Source organism: Periplaneta americana, chromosome 1 (assembly GCF_040183065.1).
Source record: "Periplaneta americana isolate PAMFEO1 chromosome 1, P.americana_PAMFEO1_priV1, whole genome shotgun sequence".
In the NCBI taxonomy this organism is placed as follows: Eukaryota; Metazoa; Arthropoda; class Insecta; order Blattodea; family Blattidae; genus Periplaneta; species Periplaneta americana.
Genome location: NC_091117.1, coordinates 52,968,247 through 52,987,782, shown reverse-complemented (window position 1 = coordinate 52,987,782; position 19,536 = coordinate 52,968,247). Strand labels below are relative to the sequence as shown.

Below are 19,536 nucleotides of genomic sequence, written 5' to 3'. Positions count from 1 at the left end.
GAGACGTCCAGTCGGAGCGTGAACTTGCTTATGTCTGTGGAAGCACCGGAGCTCGCAACGAGTTATAGTGGAGCGCTGCGCTCCGTTTAGGCTGTGTCTGACAACGCTGATTTAGTGGAATGTAGGCCTACTACTGCAAAATGATGTGTGAATCAGGTACTCTAACAAATATGTTTGCTACAGGTTAAACTGGCTCTTCGAGAAAAGCAAAGCCTTGTACCCATCACTATCGCTGCGCAAGGAGCTGCGCTTGACTACGGAACAGCTCGCCCGGTTCATAACAGAGCGCCTCAACGAGGCTGTGAGGGTCAGAAACAATGTTCCGCAACACTCCAACCTGACAGTGAACGCTTACTTCTGGTACAAGTACCAAGACGTGGATCGGTTTGTCTCGGAGGTAAATACAAATCTTAAATTAAATTACATTAAAACCGTGGTGTAACAGCCCATGGAATGCTAAGGTCAACAAAACTACTGTTGGCCTCACGTTCACATGCCTCAGCAGAGGTGAACTATCATCCAATAATGATTAAGTTACGGTCATGGTCAGCGCGATGATTGGCATCACCCGCTACATTTGTATTCAGCAGAATACGACAGAATAACATTACAAAGTGTTCTAGCTTCTGTTTACTTCGTTTCTGTGTTTCTGTTAAACTTTCTCTTGTTTCATTGAGTGATATTTTGTGTTGGATTTCTTGTTAAATGTTTTATATTTGCAGAAACTAAGATTTTCTAGACTCGTTAACTTTTTTTTAACGTGGCACCTATTCGGGGAAAATGTTCGTTATCATTTTTTAATACTCTATGCGCATCTTGCCCCTTAGCGGCAGCGGACTGGTACAACCCGCAAGCTTTCATTAGTGGAAAAATATATCACATTTGAATATCACCGTATATGTACACTTAGCGGCAAAGATAGAAATGCTAAGTTCTATCGCGCGGTTCACTCGTGCAAACGTAACCCACTGCAAGGCATTGCTGTGGTGTCTCTTCATTGAAAGTCGTCCGTCTATAATGTACTAAACCTTACGAGCAGTGTGTGGCCCGGTAGTAAGGAGTCTGACATGCGTACCAGAGGTTGTGAGTTCGTCTCCCGGTACGGTAAAATTATTATTATTTTTATTTTAACTTTTACTTAATTTATTAGTTTAAGTGTGAAATGGCATTTGTTAACAAACTTCGTTATGCCTGCCTTGTAAAAATATTATTGCCCATCACCTGTGGGCTATTAATAGGTGAGACCTGGCCTGTATAAACAAAAATACTAGCTTCACATCCTAAAAAACCGGACGCATATCAAACACAAATAAATAATTAAATTAACAAAAACAAACAATTTTTTAATATATTAACAAAACAAGGCCTGTGGTGGGGACTAGTATCTCGTCCACAAACCACCTGCGTCAACAACTGCCCTCATTCTGCGCGGCATGGAGTCCACAAGATTATGGAACAGGTCTAAATTCTTGGTCATCTCCTCCCACGCACCTAGAACTCTGTCCCACAATTCCTCAGGTGTCCGAACGGGTGGTTGTTCTGCCCAATTAGAGCGTAGGATCCTTTTGACTGCAGCCCACAAATTTTGAATCGGATTCATATCTGGTGAATTTGGAGGCTGGGTCGACATCATGCCTCCTCGTAAACCATCTTTGAATCCGGTTGGCGGTGTGTATCGGATGATTATCCTGTTGGAAGAAAAGTGTTCCTTCTGGATATCGTTTTCAGGCGGAAGGGATCATTACATTTGCCAAATTGTGTTCGTAGACTTCTGCCGTAAACCGCCCGTGGATGCGTTCCAGAAGTCCTGCCCTTCACGCAACCCGACTTGTTAATAATTCGTCTCACGAAATGTTCACCGTATCGGTGGCCATTCATACAATAAACTAGGGCAGTACTATCGTTGCTATTGGAGACAATTACCTCGTCGGAGAAAATTACATTTCTCCAATCGAAGTCCTGTCGGAGAGTAGCATACGCAGAATAACCTATGCGAACCATGGCAATTAGTTATTGTTTCTGTGCCATATTCAAGCGTAATGGCGAGACAGAACGTTGTATTAACAGATAGCAGTATTGCTTGAAAGCGAGAGGGAAGTTTATTATTTATTAGAGTTTGGGCATATTCTAAGAGATATCGCCACATAATTATAGCTTTGCGAGACACATATAATGGCAAATCTGTAATTAAAAAAAAGAAGATTGGGAGAGATTCGAATCTTGAGCTACTACTATCAACTTGTTCAATAGACCAATGCCGTAACGACTTACGCTACTGTGACTGTTATTATCAGTTCGGCATAATACGTGGTTTTCCTGTTCATATTCGCTCCGGTTGATTTTATATTTATCAATTTTGTTATTATTTCACTCTTCAAGGGCCCTGATATATCTAGAATCAACCCGCCATTCGATTTTATTACATATTTTAGACTCTTAAACAAAATACAGCAAATTTAAATGGTTTAATTATGTGTTAGCTGGTGAACTATGGCTTTGTCGAGACGAGCATGCGCAATATTATGTCTCTGGAACTTAGAAATTGTCGGCCGGCCCATTCTTTTTGCCGCTAAGTGTACAACAGAGTGCTGCAGAACAGCGCTTACAACCGGTTTATATTCAACCGGTCGCAGAACAACCGGCGAGGTTGAATATTCGTTCGAATATCCGACCTTGAAGCGGTTACGCCTGGCTAGACACAACGACAGATATATAGGACAGAATACCAAGCGCATTTCATCATACAGGAACTCTGATGACATTTTCTAACTACACAAATGAAGTAACAATTGAAGGAAATTTATTTTTCCTAATTAAAAAAGTGTTAGCTTGAAATTCTTAGGAAAATATTTGGGGCTAAGAGGATTGAAGTTACAGGAGAATGGAGAAAGTTACACAACGCAGAACTGCACGCATTGTATTCTTCACCTAACATAATTAGGAACATTAAATCGAGACATTTGAGACGGGCAGGGCATTAAGCACGTATGGGTGAATCCAGAAATGCATACAGGGGTTAGTTGGGAGGCTGGAGGGAAAAAAAACCTTTGGGGAAGCCGAGACGTAGATGAGAGGATAATATTAAAATGGATTTGAGAGAGGTGGGATATGATGATAGAGACTCGATTAATCTTGCTCAGGATAGGGACCGATGACGGGCTTTTGTGAGGGCGGCAATGAACTTGCGGGCTCCTTAAATGCCATAAGTAAGTAAGTTAGTTTCAAAAAGGATTAAAATTGATTGGATACTTTGGTATATTTATCTTCATAACTAATATATAAATAAACTAATGAACACCTGTAACAACAAAAGAAATAAGTGTAAATGCATAGATAAGATCTGACATGTAAACAAATACAAGAATAAAATAAATTACAATTACTTACAAAATAGAAGAGCAAATAAATACACATTTAAACTACTATTGTAACGTTCATACTTTAAACTCAAAATACATAGGCTACCCCTGAAAAAGTAGCTGTTGATATAGCCTATGCCTTTTATAATTATTCAAAGTGGGTGTATTATTATTTCACTAATAAATCATTTTTAAAGAGATAAAAAGTTATTAACAAAAATAAAAGCACTCTCAAGTTCTAATGATTGTAGCTTCATGATGCTTGCTGTTGCAACACCTGGATTATTGAATCATCAATCAATCAGTCAATCAATGGGAAGAGAGGAAGAAATATCAATTGAAAGGTACACGATGAGAATCGGTCCTCGCAACGATTCTTGCAACTTCTGGATGGCTCAATATTATCTATCTTTCACGATCCAGCGCCGTCCACCCGAGAGAGACTCGTACATTCGTTTAATCGAAAATTGGACTACTCCGCGAGACGCAAGAGCTTCTCATACTGCCTATAGAGCCAGGCGTTCAGTAGCAATATGTCTTTGCTAACTTTCGTAACCGGTTGTGCACGATTCTAATGTACAAGGTACAATCGCACTGCAAGATAGGTGGGCGGGCAAGCAGGTAGGCAGATAGACAGACAGACTGACAGACAGACAGACATACGGACTTATTCGTTCCATAATATTCTTAAAGTTGCTTTGTAGCATAGAATAAATAACAAGTCCAAATTCTTGGGTTTAACATATAAAAAAGCAAATATGAAATATGTACAGAATTAATACCTTAATAACAATAACATATGCATTGCAATATGTTTACCATTCAATAGTATTAATATATTTACACAGTACTGTGAAATATCAAGAATTCATCTACAGAATAGAAGGTGTGAGATATTAAGTATTTTTTTTTATTTCTACCTTAAATAATGCAGGGTTTTGGTTATGATTACTAATGTCTTCAGGAAGACTATTGAAAATTTTTATCGCCATGTAAGGTACTCCCCAATGATAGCATGATAAATTTGGCGATGGCGTATGAAAATCGTTCTTTCTGCGGGTATTTATACTATAGGATGGTTCAATTAGTTGCAAAATTTTCTTTATTACATAAGAGCTTATTTTTATTTTTTTTATTTTAGTAGGTTATTTTACGACGCTTTATCAACAACTTAGGTTATTTAGCGTCTGAATGAGATGAAGGTGATAATGCCGCTGAAATGAGTCCAGGGTCTAGCACCGAAAGTTACCTAGCATTTGCTCATATTGGGTTGAGGGAAAACCCCGGAAAAACCTCAACCAGCTAACTTTCCGCGACCGGGAATCGAACCCGGGCCACCTGGTTTCGCAGCCAGACGCGCTGACCGTTACTCCACAGGTGTGGACTACATAAGAGCAAATTTATTAAAGAGCATATGTACCGATTTATTAAGGTTAAAATCTCTAATTAAAAAAAAAATGGTCTACACGATTCTCTAGCATTTGCTCCAACTGTTATTGTAATTGCTCTTTTTTGAAATAAGAATATATTTTTAGTATCTGCAAAATTTCCCCAAAATATTATTCCGTAGGACATAATGGAATGAAAATAGGCAAAATCTATTGTCTTTAAGATACTGCTGTTTAGAAATTGATGTAATGATCTAATTGCGAGGCATGCTGAGCTAAGTCAACTTTGTTTGTCATTTTATTATTGTGTTATTGCATTCTGGATCCTTGTGGCCACTCCCAGTGGAGGGCAGACGATTTTTTCAAATATCTCTCTCTCTCTCTCTCCATCTCCCCCTCTCCCTCCCCTCCCCTCTCCCTCATCTTCCCTCCCCCTCAACGTCCCCTCCCCCTCCATATCCCCTTCCCCCTCCCCTCCCATCCCTCTCTCCCTCTCTCCTCCCCTCCTCCCCTCTCTCTCTCTGGGGGTTATTTCTTTAATATGATTTTTCCAGTTTATGCAAACCAAGAAATTCGGTTGTTGAGTTTCTAGTAGGGGTATATTGTTGATAGTGGTGTCTAATATTTTAGAGACTGAATTTGAAGTGGTTTTAAATTGCATTGTGTTAGTTTTATTAATGTTTAATGCTAGTTTATTGGTTGTAAACCAGTCATAAATTTTAAGCAGAATTGTTTCTATTTTATATTTGAATGTGGCAAAGTCGTTGTCTGTAATTATGATACTTGTGTCATCTGCAAATAGTATAGAATAATCTGTTCCTTATATAATGGGGCCAAGGTCAATTATAAATATTAGAAAAAGAGTACCACTAAACATACATGCGCGTGTCACTGAAGATCATTGCTTCCATGCCTGTTAAGTCAGTCTGTCAAACAGCGTCAGATTGTTTTCAAGAACAGAACTTCTACATGTGTTTTTATGCAGACATGTCAACACCTATTGCGATTTTTCCTGGACTCTCTCCATATACGCCTTACGTCTAGTCTTCTTCTCTGAAATGATGCATTTGGTATAGATTCCAGGCGTTTCCTTGGTTCTACATTAGTATAAATTCTCCGTTTCCTATGTGCTGTGTGTTGCCTACATTCAGGACAGTTGTAAAACTTATTGATTGCGCTTGTATTGCAGTCAATATCTAGTGACTTGATCAGCGAATGCTGTGTTTATTTTCTTGAACTGGTTACGATAAAAATTAAAAGTTCCAGTTCTTTGCATTATATTATGCTAAGATGATAGTCATCAATGGGTACCTACGGTTATTATTTGAAACTAATTATTTAAAAAAAGCTTAAGACTACACCTTTTAACGATTATTTCATACACATCATATCCTAAAAACATCCAAACCTATTTAATCACGCAACCACCAACCATTTAAATGTTCCACACAATAAAAGGATTCTGCGAATCTCCTGCACTTTTTTATATTTGATAAATGGAAATATGTTCCTAGAACATGAATGTCCAATATTGTAACTCGTACGAGGTAAACCCTGGCGTAAGCAACCCGCAGCGCATATTCTTTAAGGTCGTTTTTCCTACTTTATACGGAAAGTTATTGACCTGAGCAGAGCATACTTGACGTGCAATATATCCTGGTTCTATAGGCGTTTGGACACCCATGCCCTAGAATATTTGACACTAATTTAAATACACTCTGTATAATATATCGCAGGAATTGGTGGGAGTAGTGACAGCACGATGAATACAACGGATGTCAGTATACAAATATGTCTTCTATAGTCCCTCACACTTTCTCTAACCATGCAAAGAAAATGGAAAGTAGGAAATAACTGTACTTACACACATAATTATAATAAATTTGGGTATACTTGCGTTGGCAACCTTCCTAATGTTGGGTACTGCCCAGTAATGTGCATTGTATTGTAATCTACAGGAAGACATCCGCAATGTACTGTCCGTAGCTCGTCGCTCCTTAATAGACGGCGTGATCATCTGGGGCAGTTTTAATGACGTAGAATCAAGTGAGAAGTGCAAAGACCTCGAGAAATACGTGAACACCGTGCTGGGACCAATGATCAAGAATTTGACCAGCACACCGAGAGATAACTTGTAATGAGTGATCCCGAAAGCGGCGGCGTTGGGTCATTCTTGCGACATCTATTTCAGAGATTCGTCGGGAGAGCCGGTGAGTGAGGACTTAGGAATTCTTCTGTTCCAGCTGAAGAGATTCCACAACCTAACCCTCACAGTATTGAGGTGCTAAGGTCTGGTTTACATGGGTTTAGGAGAGTAATAGGTTGTAGAAGGTTTCTGGGTTTCAGTGTTTGTGGTTTGCTTAAAAGCAGAGGATATAATCTGACGTCAATAAAATATAAATTTGTAATAGTTCAGAGCCATACCAAGTGGATATCACGTAAGAGAACTATCATGTCAGTGTTAAGTTTGTTGAAATTCACGTAGGTAGCATTTTTTCCACTAACGAAAACTGAATTTGGGATGCATCCATACACTTACGCTCAGATATCGGCTTTTGTGGGACAAGTTCTCTTAAGGGGACTGGGTAGTCTGACGTGAGCGTATGGCTGTTTTGTATAAGTGAAGAAATTTTACTGTTACTCTTCAGCTTCTGAATCGCTCAATTTAAAACTTTACAGCATACACACAATATTTGCGGGTATATTTTGGTTTTTAGATTATCCTTCTACCTCATACTTGATTTTACCAAAATTTTTAAAACTGAAAAATATTAATTAAATTTAAGTTAAAAACATGGATATTTTCATAGCCATCTTCAGTTACAAGCCGGAGCTTGGTAGGTTTGGCAACGCTGAGTGGAGGCAGGCAGAGGCGAAATAAAGGCATGACGTTTGACGTTTTAGTGCTTCGATTTCGTTGTCACGTGCACATTTTCGACATTAATTGATACAAAACTAAGTGTATATGATCAAGATTCAGTGTATTGATGTACGTAATTTATTACGGAATCCGAAATGGTATTTTATTTGAATTTCAGAATACCGCGTAACTACTTGCATAGTCACTTATAACTTAAAAAAATTAAAAGCATAACACGTGTTTTTATTGATGGTATAAGGGAAAATAAATAAATACTTAAAGAAATGTTACTTGTACCAAAAATAAATAATATAACGATGCACTTTCGCAGTATCCTATTCTAATCAATCAACCATTATGTTGCTAGTAAATTGGCAATGTTTTGCCGCTTTATATTGTTTCACCTCTGACGTGAAAGGTCTAGGATATCATATACATTTTAATTTCATGTGATTATCTTTCGTGCTTTTCTATAAATATGTCAGATGTCCAGGAAGCCAGTTTTAGTTTGAACCTCGGCAGTCACCAATACTGTTATCCTAAATTGTTTGTTACAAATTTTCTAAAATATAATTTTAAATAGGCCAAGACCAATTATAAAGATCTATGAAAAACTGAAGAAACATACCTTCAACATAAAACGTAACAAAATCCATCATTATGTATTAAGTATAATAATAATAATAATAATAATAATAATAATAATAATAATAATAATAATAATGATTTATTTAACCTGGCAGAGTTAAGGCCATACGGCCTTCTCTAACACTCAACCAGGAGTAAAACTGCGTTACAAAAAACACTACAAATTTACAAAGTACACTACAATTTTACACACAAAACTGAATAAGATAATAATAATAAAATGTAAAGAACAAGTAAGTAGAAATCAGACATAATATATAACATACAGAAAGAAAGAAAAAAGCATAATAAAATGTGAACAGCAGGTCAAAATAAATGAGACATACAAAGTATAAAGTATAAAAAGTAAGACAATTAATAATAATAATAATAATAATAATAATAACAATAATAATAATAATGATAAAAAATTAGAATAGTAGTAATAATAATAATGATAATAATAATACTAATAGTTATAATAAAATAGTGCAGTACAATGCATACAATGAATACAATATTTTTAAGTACACACAGTAAGGAAAATTATGATCATATATAGCTCAACTTATCATATTATAGATATACCATTATCGGAAAATATGAAAACAAAAATATAAAATAAGTTAAATATCACTAGAAATAAAAAAAATCTGAATACGTGGAAACATGCAATACAACACTTGTCATAATAGTAAGTTAGTTTGGCAACTCGTCATAAGATAATTTTCTAACTTGGATTTGAAAGATTTCAATGTTCGGCAGCCCTTGACTTTAGGCGGCAGAGAGTTCCAGTGACGAGAGGTAGCAACAGTGAAAGATGAGGAATACAGAAATGATGTGCGAAGTGGAATTTCTAGCGTGTTATCGCGTTGTGATCGAGTATTAATATTATGATAGCGAGAGAGAATATGAAAACGAGCGAATAAATAATAGAGGGATGAAGTGTGCATAATTCGATATAAGAGAGAAAGTGAGTGCAGATTTCTCCTCTCATGTAACCTAAGCCATGATAACTTCTCGAAAGAAGGTGAGATATGATCGAAATATCGAACATTACAAATGAAGTATGTGCCAATTAGCGTAAACTCAGTGAACTTTAAATCCTCTAAATAACTTACGAAGTAAAAAGAAACATATTTATAACTAATTTATTACAAAAGAAATAATATTAATAAAAAAACCTTGAAAACCAACAAAGTGAGTGTATGTATCTACAAATTATAGGTGGCCTAGTTCTAACGTATAGCAGCAATTCCGAATCTTCAACAAAACTGCAACATTTATGGGATCACAAAACAGCTGTTTACAACGAACTTGAAAATCAACGGCGTAACTTTATTGATATAGCAGGCGAGACTCAACAATTTGGCTAGAATTCTGATACACCACAAACCACAAGTAAAAGTATAAAAATGTAGTTTATACAATAGTATTGTAATAATTAGAAGAATTGTCAATCACTTTGTCATTAATAATAACCGTAAAAATTGCTAAAGACTGCAGCACATTTATTGTCTTATTTTTATCGCCAATACGCACTTAGTTTATAATACATAAAAAATTAACGTTTGGTACGACAGCGAACATAATTCCATCGACACACACTTATATTGTAACATTAATTTACATTGAAAATCGGCATTACCACAAACACATGTTCTGGATAGTAGGCCTCCGTTTGACAGTTAATTACAGTGTTGCCGACGTATGGCTCCGGCTTGTAACTGAAGAAGGCTCTGGTATTTTAGATACATTTTTCTTGGAAACTACTGGAGATAGGAGGCTGTGGTTTTGCATATCCCTATTTCATATGGTAGTGAAGAAACACGACCACTTTCACATAGTTATCAAAATTAGTATGGATTTTACAGCCAGTAAAGTATGAACAAATATGAAAATTTATTCAGTTTTTTCAGGATGGAAAATATTTTTTATTGAACGAATATTCGTAAAGTGATGAAAATGGCGGATACTATAATTGACTGCATTGTAAATATTATTGACTCTTTGATTCCATATTACACTACACAAACACAGCCCCACAGGAAACACAAACAAAAGGCGCCAAGACCAGCACCAACCAGTTCTGAAGATGGTCCAAAACAGGCTGAAACATGTTAACCAGGTACTATAAAATTTAACACGAGAAAGATATATAATACATACTCGTATTCCGAAGTGATACAGTGTTAAAAGTTGTGTAATCAAGATGTATAATATTATTCAATTTTTAGGAACCTTTAGTGCAAAAAAGGACTTCTGAGAAAAATGTTCCTAAAGTACTGTAGTTATGTTTTAAACTTAATTAATATTTTTCAGATTTAAACATTTTTATAAAATCAAGTGTAAGACGTAGAAAGATAATCTAAAAACCAAAATATACCTGCATACATTGTGTGTATGCTGTAAAAATTGTACATTAATAGATTCAAAAGTTGAAGTGTAACAGTAAAATTTATTCACTCAAACACAACAGCCATACGTTAAGACTACGCAGCCCACTTAAGTACGGGAAGTGCCACTGGGTGGCATTCGTGAATCCAACGCTGACAGACTGGTTATCCTGCCTCAGTCCTGCAAGGCAATATTTCTTCCCCAAGCTAGATCTTATAACTCCAGGTTCCGGAACCCCAAATCCTTACAATCTATATCATCTTCGGAAACCCGTAACTACACCCAAGACGTCACTCATCCTACACTTAACCAGTGCTGTTGATAAATGACATGAGGAAATGGAGTGTTGGTGAAATAAAAAGGGAAACGGGAGTACTCCGGAAAAACCTTGTACAACGTCCACTTTATTTGCGTCAGATTCTATCACGATTATACAAGGGATGGAACCCTAACTGCCTGGATTGAAAACCAGCACGCGTACTAGTTCTAAGCCACAGAGAGGATAATTTCACAAATGCATACAGGGCTTTCACTTCAAAACCTACCGTCTAAATACCTACTTATTTCAATCAAATTTAATTTAAACAAAAAAACACCTCAATTTGTATAGTAGCAGACCGTGGAGAGAGATACGACTTTGCTTTCATGTTTCTGGCATTACGCATATTGTGTTCATTTGTTTGTAATAATTGTGGTACAATAATACTGACATATCATCACTAAAGGCCCATTCACAATGAAAATTAAACATAAACATAACATAAGCATAAAACCTTGTGTCCATGTTATTTAATGAAAGCATTCACAATGAATTACATAAGCATAAACTTAATCTTAATCATAAGACCTTAACATGAAAGTTTGCAAACTCCATACTTTCATGCTAATGTTTATGCGATTTGGAAACAGTACACAAGCGGAAAGCGTGTTTTCACTTTTTGTTTAACATCTCATGGGCTTTGCCTACAGGCAATATTTTGATCTATTGACCGTGATGATAGCTAGGCGCGCAACATGGAATCATATGACGAAAAGTTGATTATTTTATATCTCCGTTTCTTTGATTTCAAGTATTGAAAGCCATATACTGATGCCATTGTAGTTATTAGAAACATAAATTGAATAGCTACATCGTCAGTTATTGTGCAGTTCTCCATTTTATGTAATAGATTCTGTAGTTTTGTTCATTCGGTATGTTTGTTTCCACACACATGTTATGTTTACGTTATGTTTAATTTTCATTGTGAATGAGCCTTGAGACTTGTATTTGTTTGGTGTTGCAGTTACGAGATCTTCGTTTCAGTCATTTGTTCCAAGAGTCACGTGTAGTTAAATATGAGTTCGTTTATGTGTTAATATCTTCTCAAATTTCCATGTTTCTGTCCTTTGGAGACTTTTTTTCTGTTTACTGAGAATAGAGTTGCGAAATTTTGTCTCGCATTACGCGTTCATTTACCTATTTGTTAGTAATTGTCGTACATCATTGAGATATACATATATATTTGGTGTTTCAATTAAGATTATTTAAATAGTCTACTGGGAAAAAAACTACATTCGAAGCGTAAGTCAGAAAAACATATACAAAAACGACAGCAATAAAGTAACGAGGCATTTTGTCTTGAAGAACATATGAGAGATACTGAGACCCTTCGAAAATCTCGGCAGACTAAACTCAATTTACAAAAGAAAATGATATTGGCATTTTGATCTGTGTAGGAGAATTAGTTTAGGTTTTCATTTCATAAAATATCTCGAACGCTGAATGTAGTGTTGTGTATTTGTGAATTTCCCGTTGCTTTTCAGTGGTTACTGCTAGTTTGCCTTATAATGAAATTTGCAATCAAAACGTTTGCGAATGCTATTTATTAATTTAGATATGAAGTGAACCATTTTCCTACAGCATCAAACATTTAATAGCTAGTAATAGGCTATTTTTCTTTCTATCAATTCCAAATTCTTCGGAGTTTCCTGTAAATAAATATTCAAGTTTCCCATAATTTATTTAGTCCCATTTTGTTATATTACTGTCAAAATTTTCTCTTCTACAGTGTATTCTAGTGCGTTTGTTACAACCTTCGGGAAGTAATAAGCAAGTAGTTTTTTCCATACCTAGCGACGCTATAATATGACACTACGCAACTTAGAAGCCTCTATTCACGTCTGGTCATTATACGACTCTCTTTCTCGTTTTCACAGTGGGTTAGGAGGAGTTAAATTACAATTTTATCTAAGATTGCATCACCAGTTTGTCATTTATGTTTTAATGCCGTAATGCATGTTCTTACGTAGCTGTTAATTATAATACTATAAATTGTATGGTTTAGGGGAAGGTTTGAAAATAGAATCCATTCAGCTTATTAAGACACATTGCAACGTCGCACCATTGACTGTAGATCTCGCCGAAAGAAGCTTGGTTTCGTTTCACTGTCATTATAAGTGATACAAGAGACTAAGATTCTCTCTGAAAGTTCATCCTAGTTATTATGTGGTATGTGGTAGATTAAAATTTTCGAAAGATTCTAGAAGAATAAATCGAGGCCTGGTGATCGTGATGGCCTACCTGTAAGTCATCCCTTTCAGATCCACCTTCCAGGATAATGTTATTTCATGTGCATGTAGCTGTGGCGTTGTACTAGTGTTGCAGCGATTTTATTTTTTAATAAAACTAGTTTCTTTTGACATCTATCACTTCCCAGAATTTGTAACAAATTCGTCCGGCAGTCTCTGTAGTTACATTCTCTACACCTATTGTAAATGCAAGTAATTCTATTTCGTGAGTATATAAACTTGAACTTCCCAACATGTACTGCTATTTTTTTCAAATTTTCTACAGAGATGAAGGTTAAGACTAATTGATTTTAAATTAAAAAGTGATTATTAAATGCCGATTACATTGCATATATGTATTAAAACCATGTAAATCAGGCCTTAACGAGGAAACGAGGAGTGAATCTGACATTAAGCAGACAAATGCTTAAAGTACCGTACCTTGATAGCCGCGAATCCCCATATATGGGTTAACTTAATTATTTTCACATTTAAATAAAATGTGGATATCAAGTGTTAAATCTGATAAAAGAATCTATATTTTTGTCTTCGTCATTGTATCCCTGACAGAATCTAATCGTAATAAAATATTGCGAAAAGTCATAGATGCTCTTCATAAATATGCTTCGCTAATTATGTATGTGTGCGTTTTAATTATTTGTACTGGAGAGGGTCAGTAGAGATAGTACGAGTATTTTGACTTACCTGGTAATTCTTGTTTATAATAGAGTTTTGAATATGTCTACACAGTATCTTTCATTGGTAAAAGTGTATTCGGTGAAGGACATTAGAGCACTTGCACCTTAGGGGATTTTCGCTTCTATTCTAAGGGTCTCTAGTCTACAAAGAGCTAACTTAAGTACGAAATCTTTGGAGTACTAGTAATTTATTTCCAAGAAATGAGAAATATCTCTCACAAAAAGAGAGAGTTGTGTTCAGCTGCAATTTTTAATTTATTTGTCTTTATTAAACACGAATTTGTAGAACTTTACTTTCAGCCATTTTTTATTTGTTCAGGAGGCTTGTCTCGGGACCATGCGGGATGAGGATGATAGTGGTGTAATCATGATAATGGTGAGGGGAAACGGGAGAACCCTGAGAAAACTCCTCGCTCCCGCTTTTTTCACCATAAATTTCTTTGCAATCGAACCTGGATCGCGACAATTGAGGCAGAGAGGCTAATCATTCCGTCACGGGCAGCTAACAATTTGAAAGATTTTAATTTTATGGGGATTTGTACATGGACACACTGAAATTCATTATAAATTTGCAATACTTATTCTGCACGAGCACAAAAAGTTGCAGCCGTAATTTTAATTAATTTTTCAAAGTTTTAACGGATCATTTAGGAATAATAAATATTCATCATAGTCGTTAACTGATGTCATATACTGAACTTTTCCCAAATTCCCAGAAAAAATCGAGGCCTGGTGATCGTGACGGCCAACCTGTAGGACATCCTCTTTAGATTCACCTTGCAGGATAATGCTAATTCAAATTAAATTTTCAAGGGCGATACAAGTAGGATAATCGGTCTTATACTAGTAAAAATGGCTTATCTTAATACGCACTTCATTATGAATTTTTTCTATTCGAGAAACTAAAATTATTTTTGAAATTGTACTACAAATTGGAAGACTGCGATGTAAGTTTCAGATACTTCTTAATTATTGAGACGTCAAAAGGAATTAATTAGAAATTCCTCGGAATATGGATCATGTTGTGAATTTTTTCACACGTTGAGCTAGATCCTTATTCTGGGGAGATATTGTCGCTACGCCTCCAAAATCTGTTACGTACATTTAAACAGATTTATCAGGAGAAAGAAGAAAACATTGTCATTTGATTTTCAAAGCTACTTCATTATTTTTCATGTAATGACTGAAATTATACCGATAGTAGCCTTGAAAATCATGGGAATTAAAAGTGATAATGCTTTTTTCTTTCTCCTCAAAAATTTGTTTAAATGCAATAGCTGATTATGGAACCGCAGCGATGATATTCAATTGTTGCTTCATGATGCACTACGTTTGGAAATATTACAGACATAGAGTAGTATTTTATGAAACATCTTCATATGTTACTGCTTTTATTTTTAAATGTTATTATTTCTATTTTAAAATATTTAATTTAACATCGAACTTATTCTCCTTTATGACGTGAAACGTTTATGTTCGAGGTACAATTGAAAAAAATGGTAACGTTTTAACATGAAAGCCTTATTTTGACGTCGCTCGTGGTACCATGGAAATAGAAACGTCCTGGGATCCTGTCCGCACGGCGAAGGTCTGCGAAACGCTAGACACCACCAAGTACGATCAATTATAGCCACTGCCCTTAAAGATGCCTATTACAACACCTTTGAATAAGTACATGGTCTCTCCGTCACTGGCAGTAACGGCGCATAGATATAATAGCTTTCAAGGAATCTACAAGATCTGGATTCATAATTGATCCCACTTTGCGTTTCAAAACGAATGAGGAACAGCCAGCAGAAGTGGATAAGGAAAAAAAGAATATCTACAATCCTACCATTCCATATTACCTCCAAAGGTACCAGCTAGAAGAGCTTGAAGTAATCGGACTTCTGGTTGGAGCAAGAGGTACCGCTACTCTCTTCATGAAAGGTGTGTTTAAGAGGCTTGGAATACCTACATCTATTATTCCGATTGTAACTTTAGCTGCATTGAAAGGATGCTCTCCTGAAGCATCACCCATATTCGAAATGAAACCAAGTTCATTAGCATTCTTTACTTTTTTGTAACACTTGCCTCTCTAAAACTAGGTATATTTCCACCAATCACAAAATGTATTTGCAGCTATGTACTTTTAGGAGTTTCATTGTCAAAACAAAATTAATGGTTCACTGAACTTGTAAACATTTATATGGTTAAGTACTCTTTGTCCCTTGTGGCAGCTCACGAATAGTGAGAAGATTTCAAAATGAATTAAGACGAACTTCGCACCTCATGGTTTTCCACGTGATCCGTCGCAGTCTTTTATCTACTTAATGCATTTTAATTCCAGCGCAGATGTTTCACGCGATCATCGGGATTTCTCTAAATATTCTGTCAATTTTTTGTGTCCGAAACCTTTACGGCCAAAAATAAGAGTATTTATATTCTTCTAAAGTGATCACACATTTAAGATGAATGGTTATTTTGTTTCGGTATTTTAATTTTCTTTCGTGTACTTCAATTTTGGATAACTATTACGGAAATAATGGCACACCTAGTATACTTCTGACACTTCATGAGTTTCACAACTCCACAGAAAGACTAGATTGCTACGAATGTATAGTTTGTATTTCTGTCTCTGGAGTATGTTACTAATCTTTTATTCAAATTGTATTTTTGTACTATTAAGTTATGCAGCTAATGTTTCCCTGCTGTTATTCATTCCTTAGAATAATTAATTTTACGTTGTAAGTACTGTATTAATGTTGGTTGTTTTCATTTTAGAAAACAAAAGAATTTACTTTATTTGATGGTCAATCTAAGTGAAATTATTTTATGAATACGAGAACAACGGAAGGTAATATTTGTTGTCTGATAAAAACAAAGTTAGTAATGATGTATTTAAGTGTAACTATGCACAGCCTTACACTACTCGTAATATCAATGTAAAATAAAAAATTGTGCTTTTCTGTAACTACATTTGATCTCCTTATTTCCCAGAATCCTTATTGCATAATAAACCCGTCTTGAAGCTCTTGGATCAATCCATTCACTCCCTTGCATCCAGCTTCTTTTGATGAAGTTTAATATTGCCTCTGCAGCTGCGCCATCACCCGCTGAGTGTTTCCATCTCCGCTGTTTCATATCCAGTGCGAATTTGTCTCTAACCCCATTCTGACTGCTGTGCCAGAAGCGGGGAAGGCGTCCAGTAATTTTGGAAGAAGTGTGTTGAACTGCTGAGCCATTCATACCCGAAACCACACTTTGAGAAGTCGAAATTGCGATAGAAAATCTGAAAAAGTACAAGTCTCCAGGTATCTATCAAATTCCAGAAGAATTAATACAAGAGGGTGGAAGCGCATTATCTAAAGAAATTTATAAACTTGTACTTGCTATTTGGGAAAAGAAAATTGTATCAAAACAATGAGAAGAGTCCATAATCGTACCTATTTTTAAGAAGGGGGACAAGATTAACTGTGGTAACTTTCGAGGAATATCACGTTTGTTGACGTCGTACAAAATTTTGTCAAATATTCTTTTGAGAAGATTAATTCCATATGTAGATGAAATTGTTGGGGATCATCAGTGCGGTTTCAGGCGTAATAGATCGACTATTGATCAGATTTTTGTATTGAATAGATATTGGAGAAAATATGGGAGTATAAGGGTACAGTACATCAGTTATTCATAGATTTCAAAAAGGCATATGACTCGGTTAAGAGAGAAGTTTTATATAACATTCTTATTGAATTTGGTATTACCAAGAAGCTACTTCGATTAATTAAAATGTGCCTCAGTGAAACTTACAGCAGGGTCCGTATAGGCCAGTTTCTATCTTACGCTTTTCCAATTCACTGCGAGCTAAAGCAAGGAGATGCTCTATCCCTTTACTTCCTAACTTCGCTCGAGAATATGCCATTAGGAAAGTTCAGGATAACAGGCAGGGTTTGGAATTGAACGGGTTACATCAGCTTCTTGTCTATGTGGATGACGTGAATATGTTAGGAGAAAATTCACAAACGACTAGGGAAAACACGGAAATTGTACTCGAAGCAAGTAAAGCGATCGGTTTGGAAGTAAATCCCGAAAAGACAAAGTGTATTGTACGAAATGGAAACATAAAAATTGGAGATTTAGCCTTCGAAGTGATGAAAAAATTCAAATATCTAGGAGCAACAGTATCAAAATTTAAATTATTGTTTATTTTACGACGCTCAGAACTGCCGAGGTTATATCAGCGTCGCCGGTGTGCCGGAGTTATTTTACATGCCAGTAAGTCTAGTGACATGCGCCTGTCCAATTTAAGCACACTTAAATGCCATCGACCTGGGCCAGGATTGAACCCGCAACCTCGGGCACAGAAGCCCAGCGCTATACCAGCTGCGCCACTCAGGGCGACAACAGTAACAAATATAAATGACACTCGGGAAGAAATTAAACGCAGAATAAATATGGGAAATGCCTGTTATTATTCGGTTGAGAAGCTTTTGTTATCTAGTGTGCTGTCAAAAAATCTGAAAGTTAGAGTTTATAAAACAGTTAGGCCTGTAATACCGGTTGTTCTTTATGGTTGTGAAACTTTGACTCTCACTTTGAGAGAGTAACAGAGGTTAAGGGTGTTTGAGAATAAGGTTCTTAGGAAAATATTTGGGGCTAAGAGGGATGAAGTTACAGGAGAATGTAGAAAGTTACACAACGCAGAACTGCACGTATTGTATTCTTCACCTGACATAATTAGGAACATTAAATCCAGACGTTTGAGATGGGCAGGGCATGTATCACGTATGGGCGAATCCAGAAATTCATATAGAGTGTTAGTTGGGAGACCGGAGGGAAAAAGTCTTTTGGGGAGGCCGAGACGTAGAAAAATGTTATGTTTTATTTAACAACGCTCGCAACTGCAGAAGTTATATCAGCGTCGCCGAATGTGGCGGAATTTTGTCCCGCAGGAGTTCTTTTACATGCCAGTAAATCTACTGAAATGAGCCTGTCGCATTTAAGCACACTTAAATGCCATCGACCTGGCCCGGAATCGAACCCGCAATCTTGGACATAGAAGGCCAGCGTTATACCAACTCGCCAACCAGGTCGACGCGAGACGTAGATGGGGGGGATAATATTAAAATGGATTTGAGGGAGGTAGGATATGATGATAGAGACTGGATTAATCTTGCACAGGATAGGGACCGATGGCGGGCTTATGTGAGGGCGGCAATGAACCTGCGGGTTCCTTAAAAGCCATTTGTAAGTAGGCCTAAGTAAGTATGTGTTCGTGTATATTAACGTATTACATTCTTCTCTCTATATTTGCCTGAAATCAATCGAATCATGCCAATGAAAAAGGTCGCTCTAGGCCAAGCAGAGAACCTTGTTACATATTTCGTTGGAATGTCAATAAAACTCAATTAAAAGATCAAACGATGTTTATTAGTTTCATAATTAGACCACATACTAGAGCCTGTAAACATTTTTACGAAATTACGAGAGTAGGCTATGCTTATAAATATTTAGTTTTAGAAATCTCTTCATATTTGATTTATTTATTCCTAGGTTTTTTTTTTTCCCGAACGTTTTCGCGGTTTGCCCCCACGTTATTCTCTTGTTTTCCAGTAGAGGGCATGTTTACGGCCACTTAGCGCGCAACTTACCGGATAGATTGCTAGTCTGGCGCAGAAGATGAC

General features: G+C 36.3%; 1 protein-coding gene across 1 annotated transcript in view; it reads left to right on the top strand.

The window, feature by feature from the left end:
* LOC138694581 (hyaluronidase A-like) overlaps nucleotides 1–13,781 on the top strand; it is an 83,648-nt gene extending 69,867 nt beyond the window's left edge. The window contains exons 5-6 of the mRNA XM_069818874.1: nucleotides 184–397; nucleotides 6,706–13,781. Coding sequence (XP_069674975.1) covers nucleotides 184–397; nucleotides 6,706–6,885 — 394 coding nt within the window. The 3' untranslated portion in view covers nucleotides 6,886–13,781. The remainder of the gene's footprint in view (nucleotides 1–183; nucleotides 398–6,705) is intronic.
* The last annotated feature ends 5,755 nt before the right edge of the window (nucleotides 13,782–19,536 follow it).